The sequence below is a fragment of the Rhinatrema bivittatum genome, chromosome 2 (genome assembly GCF_901001135.1).
Source record: "Rhinatrema bivittatum chromosome 2, aRhiBiv1.1, whole genome shotgun sequence".
Lineage (NCBI taxonomy): Eukaryota > Metazoa > Chordata > Amphibia > Gymnophiona > Rhinatrematidae > Rhinatrema > Rhinatrema bivittatum.
In genome coordinates this window covers 44075227-44087372 of record NC_042616.1, presented here as the reverse complement: position 1 = coordinate 44087372, position 12146 = coordinate 44075227, and the positions used below count along the sequence as shown (strand labels likewise).

The 12146-nt window shown below is 45.4% G+C and overlaps 1 protein-coding gene across 2 annotated transcripts in view; it reads left to right on the top strand.

Moving 5' to 3' along the window:
* Positions 1-12146, top strand: part of LOC115085946 (zinc finger protein 850-like) — a 53664-nt gene that overhangs the window by 30049 nt on the left and 11469 nt on the right. The window contains exon 2 of one of the 2 annotated variants that reach the window (XM_029592497.1): positions 7683-7809. The exons of the other annotated variant lie outside the window; for it this stretch is intronic. Coding sequence (XP_029448357.1) covers positions 7683-7809 — 127 coding nt within the window. The remainder of the gene's footprint in view (positions 1-7682; positions 7810-12146) is intronic. 2 annotated transcript variants of the gene reach the window in all.

Below are 12146 nucleotides of genomic sequence, written 5' to 3'. Positions count from 1 at the left end.
GTGGAAGACTTGTGGCAGGCTCACGGGAGGCAGCGCGGCACGAATCAGAGTGGCTTGCGGGAGGCATTGCGGCTTAAGTCAGGATCGGGACTAAGCAGCTTGAAGACTCAAGAAGGAAGCAGTGGCGTGCAGCATATTATTACTGCACTGTCCGTAAGAAAGAGGGCAATAGGCTGTAAATGTTCTAGATGACGATATTCAAAGGGAGAAGGAGACTAAATGGTGGGTAGTGGTCGGGGAGAGGAGCTAAACAGGGACAGAAGCAGAGGAGAGGATTCATATTATTTCTAATTTGTTCTAGGCCAGAGGTCAGCAGCCTATGGTATGTGTGCCATGGCACTAGACTGACTTCCACCGCTACTGAATCAGGCACGGCACTGGACCGCTGAGCAGACAACGACCGCCGCCGCTACTGAATCAGGAAGCTAGCTCCTAGCCTCACATGCGGCAGCAGGAGTCGCGTTTAACCAGACGTCGTCTCCACACATACCACAGGTTGTCGACCCCTGGCCTAGAACAAATGGAAATATGAATCCTCCTTTGACCTCTACTTCTGTCCCTGTTTACCTCCTTCAACCCCACCCTCACCACGGTGAAAGAGAGAGAGAGGACTTCCGGTTATGGCGGAGAGCTGAGCGGAGGTGGGGTGCGAGAGCTCCGTGACTCCCTTTCCCGCAAGTCACTTAACTTGGCTCTAAACCAGACCCGAATTGTGTCTATTTTTGTTTTAGTACTTTACCTTGACTTCTTGTGGGCGCTGACTGAGGAGTTTCCCTGAGGAGAGGGAGCCGGATTATGCGCCACAGAGGCATTTGGTGCGGGAGAGTGAAGACCAGCGGCGGCTTCAAAATGGCGGCCGCACCCGAGCCCTCAAAAACATTAGACGCGATGTCCGCGGAGGTGCTCACTCAGATTTCGAGTGGTGTCTCTTCAGCGCTGGACGATCGCTTGCTCAAAACACAATCCTCTATGGGAGGATATTAAAAGCAGCTTGGATGGGCAGATGAAACACATAGACCAGGCAGGACAGCAAATATCTGACCAGTAAGACGGGTTTGCTGATGCTGAATGGTGACTGATGGAGTTGTCGGAGTGGAATGCGGTGCTGACGGAACGGATTGAAGAGCAGGAAAATCGCAGCCGTCAGAATAACGTTAAAATCGGTGGGTTGCCTGAATCCCTGCGAGAAGATGAACTGCACGGTTTTCTTGAAAAGTGGCTGCCTGAGCATGTGGGCCTGGAGCTCTCTACAGATCGCCTGAGGTGCAAACGGATACATCGTATATTGGCCCACCTCGGGACAAGGACAGCAGGCCTCGACCGGTTATGGCGCGCATCCTGAATGGGTCTCATAAAACTCAGCTCATGTGCGTGTTTCGGCAGCACTCGGATGTGGAGTCCCAGGGCAGCCGGATTCTACTATTTTAAGGATTTTTCTGCAACTGTCGCGGCACTGAGGCAGGAGCTGTCGCCTGCCTGCTCCGAGCTGCCCGGAAGAGGAATTTGCCTTCCTTTCCTGGCCCCTGCCAAACTTCGAGTCCACCATAATAATAAAGTGCTGCATTTCTCTAAAAAGGGATGAGGCTGCCGCGTTTCTGGCTACCCTAGACCGAGGAGCGGTGGGATGATGTGACGGCGCTGTGACTGATTTTTTTGTTCCCCGTTTTTTTTCCCTAGTTTAGGTTTCTGTTTTGGGACCTGGAGACACCGTATGAAGCTCTCCCGCATCCGAAGTTGCTGTTCGGCTCATTCTGTGCTGCGGAGACCTTCCCGGTTTGGGATCATTGTTTGTTTGGCGGGGTGCTGCTTAGCTCCTCTTTGGCGATTCGTTTGCAGTCTCTTGCCTTAAGGATCCCATTTCAGTTGGATTGTTTGAACTTGTTATAAATTATCTATTAGCTCTGTTGCTCGGATTCTCGACGCCTTGGGTGCCGATGGTGGGGTTTTCTCTTGACCCATATTTGCCCTCGCCTCGCCTAGTGTTTATTAATCTGTTTTATATTTGTATTTTTTTTGCCACGAGTTGGGGGTGGGGGTGGGGGGGTGGATTTCTTATTTCTTTGCATTTTGAGGGCTGGTGTAATGAGGAGCCTCCAGAGTGGAGCAGCTCCGATGCAAGGCCAAGACTGAATGATGGAGCAGCCCTTTTATAGGGCTGGCAGAAAGTCCATTCCCTAGGTGGGGCCGGCCACACTTCCTGTGGCTGGCCCTTTAAATCCTGAAGAGAGGTGCGTGCCGGTGCCTAAGGAGAGCAGGCAGAGCTGGGCAGGACCGCAGACTCAACTGCAACTCTTCAGGCCTATTTCCCTGATAAACTCAGACATCAAGATATTAGCCAAAATCTCACAACTCCAGCTTGATTCGATTCTTCCTCCGCTCGCTCTCAATCATCCAAGTTGTAACCTTAAAAATCCTTAAATAATTTCAAGGTTTTGGCAGACTCTGTACTGTAAATGGGGTAATTAAAAAAACGTTAATAAAAATAGAAACTACCTAGGTCCTGACTGGGTGCCCCTGAGAGAGAGAAGCTAGCGCAGGGCCTGTCTGGAGACTGAAGTGAGCTGGAATCTGTCGCAGGTCCCCGTGGCTGCACAAAGGACAGCGATGGAATGGCCTGGCCTCAGATAAGAGAGCCCTGGAGCACCCAGGAATCCATCGCGAGTATAATCCTGAAGCTGTTTGCTGGGGAATGTAAGGTCCTCAAGTAAACCACCTGGTGATGAGACAGACAGAAAAATCCAATGACAGTTTTAGAACTGAGAGAGAGAAAGAAGGCTAAAGTCAGAGGGCGGAAGCACTGTCTTGGCGCTCAGTCCCAAAAGGCCATAAAAAAGTCATAAACATCTTATAATTGAGAAGGAACGGTGGGAAGCATTATAGATTGTGAATGTCTAGTGTGAATGTGTATGTTAGAAGCACTGGTTCCCATCCAGGTAAGGGAAGGGATAGGACAGTAACATTAAGAGTAGTGTTGTTCGGGGGTGAATTTAAGCATAACTATTTAGTGATATGAAATTGAAAAAAAATATGACTAAGATCTCACATGCTGTAAGAGGAAGGCTGATAGATAAAGGGAACAATTGTGGGGTAGAGAAAAATACTTGACACAAAAGTCGTATTTTCTTTTTCCAGCCCAGCAGTTTGGGCCTTCAGCTCCGTTGGATCCCAGTCTCTGTTGGGCCTTCATTTACAGCCGCCGAGGGGATTTTCCTCTTGCCTTACATCCCTCACTCCAACGACTTTAGTCCAACCATTACAAGAACAATCATTAGCCAGGGGAGCACGCGACAGGGCTGCTTCTTCTACAATCCAGCAATCACAGGCCGCACAGGTGCACAGAAAAGCAGTAAAAACTGCTTTTCTGTGCACCCTCCGACTTAATATCAAGGCGATATTAAGTCGGAGGTCCCGAAAGTTAAAAAAAAAAAATAGAAAAAGAAAAATTTGAAATAGGCTCGCGGGTTGAAAACCGGATGCTCAATTTTTCCGGCATCCGGTTCCCGAACCCGTGGCTGTCAGCGGGCTCGAGAACCGACGCTGGCACAATTGAGCGTCGGCTGTCAAACCCGCTGACAGCCACCGCTCCTATCAAAAAAGAGGCGCTAGGGACGCGCTAGTGTCCTTAGCACCTCTTTTTACCGCCGGCCCTAATTAAAATAAATTAAAATACTGAATCGCACGCACAGGAGAGTGGCCTGTGTGTTCGCCCGCTCTCCTGCGTTTTTACTGTATCGGCCCAAGTGTAAGGAGTACATTAATTTCAAAATTTAGATAGTTAAACACAGTTTTCACTATGTCGTTGAGGAGAAAAAACACTGAGGGAACTTGTTAACGTTTAGGCTGCGGAAGAAGCTCTGTGCAGGGAGGGAAGCCTTTCTTATTGATTTTGTTACGTTTAAGATAGTGGGGAAGAACCACTGAAGAAGGACGTCCGAACCTGCAAGACCTTTCTCTACTACCATTCTGGAGGCAAGAAAGACAATTCAAGCCAAGTGTATGCACCTTAATAATATAGCTGATAAAACACACAAAAGACAAACAAGAAAGAAAGAAAAAAAGAGCACAGAGGAAAAGAGGGAACACACACAGGAAACACAGCAATTAGAAGGGAAGGAAACAAAAGTACATTCTTATCTGAATGAGAACTCCAGGCAGAAAACGTCTCTCTTACCTGGAAAACATTAAAGAGCTCACAAAGATTCAGTTCCTGGCATAAAGTATTAATGAGCAAATGCTGAGTGACTTAATAATCCAAAGAGTATAAATCAATACTTATCTGACTCTGCTGCTGGATAATATTTGCTTGATAGAATCGTGAGCTCAGAGTTTATTTATTTATTTAAAATCTTTTCTATACCGTCGTTAAGCTAGTTGCCGTCACAACGGTTCACAATAAGGCACATAATTTCAAACTTAAAATGTGTTGAGTTATATTAACTAAACAGGTGCCATCAAATACTGTAACATAGTTTCATATTAAATATTACTTAGTGGTTGTGATAAGTCATGTCTACTTTAAGTATATCGGCTGTAAGATAAATTAACACTTCAGTCTGGTCCTCTGTTGTTGCAGTCTAATAGAGCTTTATTTATTTATTTATTTATTTTTAAAGTAGTGGTGTCTAAGAGAAAAGAAAGGTTCAGGAATTTAATGTTATATGCACATTTTATTGAGTAAGAAAAAAAGTATTGTTTTTCTTGAAAGGATAAAACTATTGTGCGAAATAAAACTGTACCACTGGCTTATATTGAAAGAGCAGTTGAATCCTTTGTTTATCCTTGCCTCCCTTCTTAACCTAAGGAGACTTGGCTGGGTGGGTTGTGGGCCCCTGTCCCTTTGGGAGACCTGGTTGGGGAGGACCCATGTGGGTTCCGTCTGAGAGCTTGCCGCCCTGGTCACATGACTACACTTCTATACCAGCAACCCCAGCCTTGACAGCAGGCTTCACCCCACCCGTACACAATGGCAGGAGAAGTCTGAATTTGCTCCTAAAAGTGAGCCAAGGAATGCATTAAGTTAGTCTTTAGATATTTTCTTTTTGTTTTTGTTAACCTTTAAATCTGCATTTATATGCAGTACCTGTGTACATGAAGAGCTGAAGCGAGTCAAGTCTTTTCTAATGACTGACAATGCACTCTTCATCGACAGAAACAAGACTATGACTTCTCTAATGGAGCTTTCTGCATTTAATTGTAAATCCAACATTATGTGAACACTATCCTATTAGTTAACAAACTGTCCTGTAACTGAATGAGCTGATTTGGATACCTTGTCTCTCCTACGTGGGTCAGGAAACTTAAATCTAGACTACATAAGCTTTTGAGGAATGTGAGTGCATCTGAATGTGCGACTCAGCTGGTGATCAGATGACAGCTGGTGACTAGAGAAACCATTTCCACAAATTTACTTCTGAATTTGACTTTTAAAATGAGGCTCTGCTCTGGATATTGCCTGCTTTCTTTTCCAGCCTCTAGAGGCTGATAGATAAAGGGAACAATTGTGGGCTAGAGAAAAATACTTGACACAAAAGTCATATTTTTTTTTTTTCCAGCCCAGCAGTTTGGGCTTCCAGCCCCGTTGGATCCCAGTCTCTGTTGGGCCTTCATTTACAGCCGCCGAGGGGATTTTCCTCTTGCCTTACATCCCTCACTCCAACGACTTTAGTCCAACCATTACAAGAACAATCATTAGCCAGGGGAGCACGCGACAGGGCTGCTTCTACAATCCAGCAATCACAGGCCGCAAATTCAGCCGCAAAGAGGGCAACGTTCAGAGCCCCTTCTGTGGGCGGAAAGGCACTTTACACAGGGAAATGGAAGCTTTCAATATTGGCCAAAATGTGTGATTCATCAAGGCGCACGCTTTTATCCACAGACTCTGCAGGCATCTCTGGGGCGGGGAGAGGAGCAGCACATGAAAGTTTGACTGTTCACGCCTGTTTTTTTCTGATTGAAAAATACCCCTCAGAGTGCCGGTGCTAATTGTGGGATAAACACTGTGGATCCATAAAGTCAAGAGGCTGCCAATGAAGAGTGGGTGACTCGCCAGAATGATGGCTACTGCCTGGAGTCAATACCCTTATTAAATAAACATCCACATGCTTACTGTGACTCCAACATCGCTCTAAGCTTCAACAGCAAGAGGAAATGTGGAAAAAAGGATTCGCACTCACAAAGAGGGGAGTAGCTGGCTTGTTACGGCGGTTACTACCCCAAATCAAATAAGCCTGATACTTCACTTTCAATGCATATACAGCATAGTTCTCTGATTCAACGGCAGGGGAGAAGAAAAACTGATACTTCACACATCCAGCAGAGCTCTCTGCTTCAACGGCAGGGGAGAAGAAAAGAGGGTTCGCACTCACAAAGCGGGGAGTAGCTGGCTTGATACGGCGGTTACTACCCCAAACCAAATGTGCCTGATACTTCACTTTCGATGCACATCCAGCATGGTTCTCTGCTTCAACAACAAGGGAGAAGACTGATACTTCACGCATATCCAGCATAGCTCCCTGCTTCAACGGCAGGGGAGAAGAAAAACAACCAATAAGGTATAACATAGTCTGGGTAAAACAAATAAGCATGGGTGTAGCTTGCTTATTGCGGCGGCTACTACCCCTAACTAATCAAGCTAGATATTTCACTTGGATGCAGCTCCATCACTGCTCTCTACATTAAAGGTGGGGGTGGAAGGGAAATAGAACCAAGAGCTAAGAGAAACAGATAAGTATGAGAGAAAACATGTGTGAAGCTTGCTGGGCAGACTGGATGGGCTGTTTGGTCTTCTTCTGCCGTCATTTCTATGTTTCTATGTTTCTATGTAATTTCCATGGACATTTTTTCATTAGGCAATAAATCAAAGGACTTTTTTGTTTCGTGGTACAAACCCTGCGGGAAAAAGTTTCCATGGAGTTTGCAACCATGTGGGTAATTTTGATTACTGCCTCCTAGATGTCACCGTAGTGTGATGACTGGGAGTCTGTCCCCTCACGGGGGCTGTGAGCAGCACCTCTGCAGCCACCCTAGCCCTGGCTAGCACAGGGACCCGAAGACTTGACCTTAGAATTGAACCCATGTTCTCCACAAGGCAGAGCACAGCAGCTGCTTCACAACCGGGAGGATCCTTTACACAAAAAACTACTCTGAAGCAAACTTTTCTGATAAAACGGTTCCTTATACTGTATATTAATTAATAAGAGGAAATGATTAAAGGCTTTGAAAGACTAATTTACTCCTTTTTTTTTTTTCTCTTTCTTTAGTTTTATTCCCAGGTCTCCTTTCTGTGTATTGAATAATGTGTATTATATACTAAAGTTCTCATTTTATGGAATAAGAATTAGGAGCCTCTTATGTGCATATACACCCTGTTGTTAAGCATCTTTCTCACAGATCACTCTTATTTTGAACAATGAAATCACCATAGGAATGAACTTAAAATCAAAATAAGAAAGAGGATCTTTAAGATTTTGCTTTTTCTAACTAGAAATGGAGTAATCTGCTCAGTGTCTGGTGCTGCTGCTGTTCTGGAGAGTGTGAGATCAGAATAATGACTCTTGTTCTCTCCCTGTGACTTACAAACACATGGAAAACTCTCTCCTTGCCCTTCTTAACCTCCAGCACTGGGAGATCTCCCGATGGATGCAATGCAGAAAGTGCTGAGTGTGGAAGGCTTTGTGTTTCAGGTCCCAGTAACCTTTGAGGACATCGCCATCTATTTCTCCCAGGAGGAGTGGGAGGATTTAGAAGAATGGCAGAAGGAGCTTTACAAGGATGTGATGATGGAAAATTATCAGACCCTCATCTCTCTGGGTAAGGAAGAACTTTACATTTTTATTGGGAGCCCTGGGCCATCATATATACAATTCTAGATGTGAGGTTTTCCTACTGTGATTTGGTGAGAAAGTGAACAAGTGCTGTACTGATCATTTTGCACAGCAACACATATTACAGTGAAGGAAGACCAGTTCCATCCAGTCTGCCCAGTTATTCCTGTCTGCTGCTAAGGATATATCCCAAGTGCTAATCATAGAAGCTTGTCTGCTTGTAGCATAATGTCTCTTATTATAGTTAATACTTGTGGTCTGATTCATAGGTTCTCTTTCATCCAGGGTTGATAAGCATAGATTCCATGTTTAATTCAATACTCGGCAGCCCCTCCTTCCCTACCACCATATCTCACAGACATTGAGGCAGATTTGTATATCGTTGCAGTCACTGAGACTTGGTATAGTGGAGACCATGATTAAGATGTGACTTTCTCAGGCTATCATCAGGGAGATGAAAGAGAAGCAGATTCCTGCGATGACAAGCAGGGCTGAATTTAGCCATGACATGTGGAGCTGTCATCAGCACCGAATGGACCCTTCTCTTAACTCAGAGAGCTTTTGCTCTGCTGAGCATGTGCAGGAGCTCCCACGTGGTGCTGCCTTTCGAGCCCCTCAGTCTTTTTTTTTTTTATCCGCGTTACAACATGGACATGTACCTTCTCTGGTTTTTTTTAGGAATTTTCTTAATTTTAGAATTCACTTTGTCTTTCTTTACTGCCTCGGCAGCTGTCAAACTGCACTTTTCAGTGCTAGTTAGAAAACAAACAAAAAAAAAGAGGATAATGTCTGACTTCAGGAAGGCTGCCCTTAGCAGCTTTAAGGATTGCATATGTGGCAAAACAGTATCTATCACCGATGGCCATGACATCTGTTCTTGGTGTCTTGGGCCCACCCCAACCATTGTCCATCTATTATCACTATGGGCCTGAAAGGTGGAAGAATTGTGCAGGGAAGTAAAGAGCCATAGCCACTCCTCCTGGAATAGATCCTCTTTCAGCTCTCTGGGTGCTGAGTTGAGCAGGAACTCCTTCAGCAGGCCTTAGGCCCCTCCACCTCATTGGGGTCAAATAAACAGTGGAAATACCCCTCTCATGTGTCTGCAAGCCCCTCTTGGGCACCACAGGGCTCTATGCTGGCCAAAAAGAAGGCATGCCATTCATCGGAGCCAGCAGTGCAATCGGTGCCAACAAAGCAGCTCCATCGATGCACTACTCATGCATTGAGCCCTGGAGCTGCCTGCACATTGATCCCCAGAGCTATCAATGCATTGAGCCTCAGACATTCATTGGGCCCCCGACACCATGCATGGAGCCCCAGTGCCTTTGGTTCATCAAATCTTGGCACCAGTGATGCTGCCTCCCCTTGGCACCATTGACACATCCGGGCAGGGAGCTAGTCCTTGGTGATCCTGACGCAGCTATCTCTTTAAATCGGCAACTCTCGCCAATTCCATTGCATTCTGGCAGGGTGGGAGGAGCAGAAGGAACATGCTGCATTTATCACCACCGATCGACGCCTAGTCAGAGGGCCCAACAGCCTTTATACTAAGTTGTGGAATTGGTGAAGACTTTCTTTGCCACCCTGATGGCCAAGGACAAAGAGGGCATTCTTCAACATCTCCTCTCCAAAGTCTCAGGTTTGCTGTTGCAAGAGGTAGTCCATTTGTGCCCAGAGACCTCTCATCAGATCCCTCCACGAGCAGTTTGTAGCCCTCGTCACTCTCTCACTGCAGAGTCCAGCAAGTCGGAGGAAGTTCTCCAGAAATATTCCCCTCTGGGGATGACCGAGGACCCCACCTCAGTCACCTTCATCATCATTGGGAATCCTGGGTTAGTGTCCTTTCACACTCTGGTTGGAGGAAGGATCAAAAGGAATTCCTTTGGACCCCCTACCTGAACATCCGGCTCACTCGTCACTAGATGAGGATCTCCCATATTCCAGATTTCTGTTTTTGTAATTTAAACTTTATTTGAGAAAGAGTTACGGTAGCTGAATATACAATACAACAAATAACAGAATGTGACCATAATTGTACAAATGTTCGCAATCAATAAAATGAATAAACTTATATAGTAACTCGATCTCCTTTTACCTCATTAAATCCCTTTCCGCCCCCCCCCCCCCTTTTCCCCTTGGGATCCCACAAAAGTTAAGTTCAAGCCAGGGTCTGTGGAATGTTATCTGTTACAGAATATGAAAGAAAAAAGAACAATTCAGGAAACCCGACTGATTCTGTCTCCAGATTAAATAAGGGTTCCAGACATGGTGGAATATCCCCCATTTTTTCCCGTCTATGGGCCGTTATTTTACTAAGAGTATAAAGCTTAGAGACACTGGATTGGATCTTAACCAGCGTAGGCGCAAGGTCTTGTCTTTCCAGTGAAAAGCAATTTCACATCGAGCCGCAGTAGCCACAAGTTTAATAAATTGTTGGAAAAATCTATCCCCCCGAGGGTATGCATAGTTCAATAAGGCTACTGAGGGTGTGAGAACAATGATATTCCAGATTTCTGGCTAAGTTGGGTAAGGCCCTTGGAGTCCTTGCTTGTAAAGGACTCCCAGCATAGAAGTCTCTGGACTTCTCCATATGCTAAACAATCCAGTGGAACCATTAGCAATTCCAATACACTCTCTATCCTGCAGGAATTAGACAAGAATGTGGGAAAATCCAATTTCCTGTACCCCAGTACCCAGAAAATGAGATCTAAAATATAGAGTCCAAAAGACTCCCCAGGGTTTGGGGTGATGCAGCTGCTTCATCAATTAGTCGTTGTGGTTAGCGTTAAAGTGGGCTATGAAGACAAGAATATTCTCCAATACCCTGACAGACAAAGATCCTAGGTTAATAGACAACTTTGGGGGGAAAAAGGTTTTCCAGAGCTCAGTGCTTAATGCTCGCTTCACTGCGCATCAGTTCTATATGATGCATTCAGGAACTGAAACCGCTGTTAGGCCCAAGTGACACGGGCCATGCTGCATATCCACAGGTGCTCCTGGATACAGTAGATTGCGTACGCCACCTCATTTGGTCCATATACGAGAGTCATTTAATGCTACGGCCCGCTTATCATCGGTGTCCATTGGAGCTCATCAAATGGCTTGGCTGAGGGCCAGCAGTTTGTGTGATGTCCATGAAAAATTGGTAGATTTTCCCTGCACTGGATATTACCTCTTTGGAGACAAGCTCAGGGAAATGTATGCCCAGATCAAGGAACTTGATGGGCTCTGAATGACAGGCATCATCAAGGTGCCCTTTTGCTTTTAAGCAATCCTGTTTCCAGAGATGCCCTTTCCGGCAATTTCAGTGGTATCGTGCTCCACCTGTGCTGTCACGGGAACAGGTTCTGGCTCAGGGATGACAGTGTGAGAAACGTCAGCCAAAAATGATGCTACTATCCCAAACCAAAATTGTGGCCAGTTTTTGACCAGCCTTGAAGTCCAGAATTCAGCTCCTGCATTAAAGGGTTGTATTAGTGTATAATTTTCTGTCTTTTCTGAGAGAAAAATACTGTCATATGCTTTACAACCTCTTTTGGCCCCTAACTTTGCTCACAGAAAGTACAGCTTAGAAGGGAGTAAGATTACACAGACTCACAGGACTGCTTATAAGCTTGTGGGCTGCCTACAGCCCACTCTTCTCCCCCTTCACAGATTCCCCTACAGCCCCCCTTCACACAGTTTCTTCCTTCTTCTAACAATTCTGCAACGTTTCAAGGCCATGAACAATGCTAAGTGGTGAAACATCTGGTAACTGTCCAGGGCAGAATGTATTAGGTTAAAAGACAATATGGTAATCATTAGCAGTGAACAAGAAATGTCCAATTTCAGAGTTAATACGCAGAAAGTTTTTCTTATCAGTGGCTTGGCAAAACTTCAGAATTGTTCTGGGCATGCACAAGTGAAGGATACAGTGTACAGATGCAAGGTGGAAGAGGGGAGATTGCTGCAGATCAGAACTGAACAGAGACAGAGAGAGAGATTCAGCATCTCTGATATTGTATATCTGTTTGTTTGTTTTATTATTTGTCACAGGTGTTCTCATAGCTTGTCATTGTTTCACAAAAGACATAGCCAGTGTTGTTATTCTCTTACTCTGTCTGCCGTAAGTCACACCTCATTCCAAAAGAATGTACAACGGAGTAAAATTCACCTTTACCTGGAGGAGACGTGCAAAATCACCAAGAGCTGCTAGGTACTCAGTAATGTGGAATCTGGTTACTGCTTGCATTTCTTCCAGCTTCTGGTGCTTCCCCATTGTTCAGCCTTCAATCCAGATCAGGCTCCTACTTCTCAGCTCCTCCTGGAGTTGCTGCTTCAACA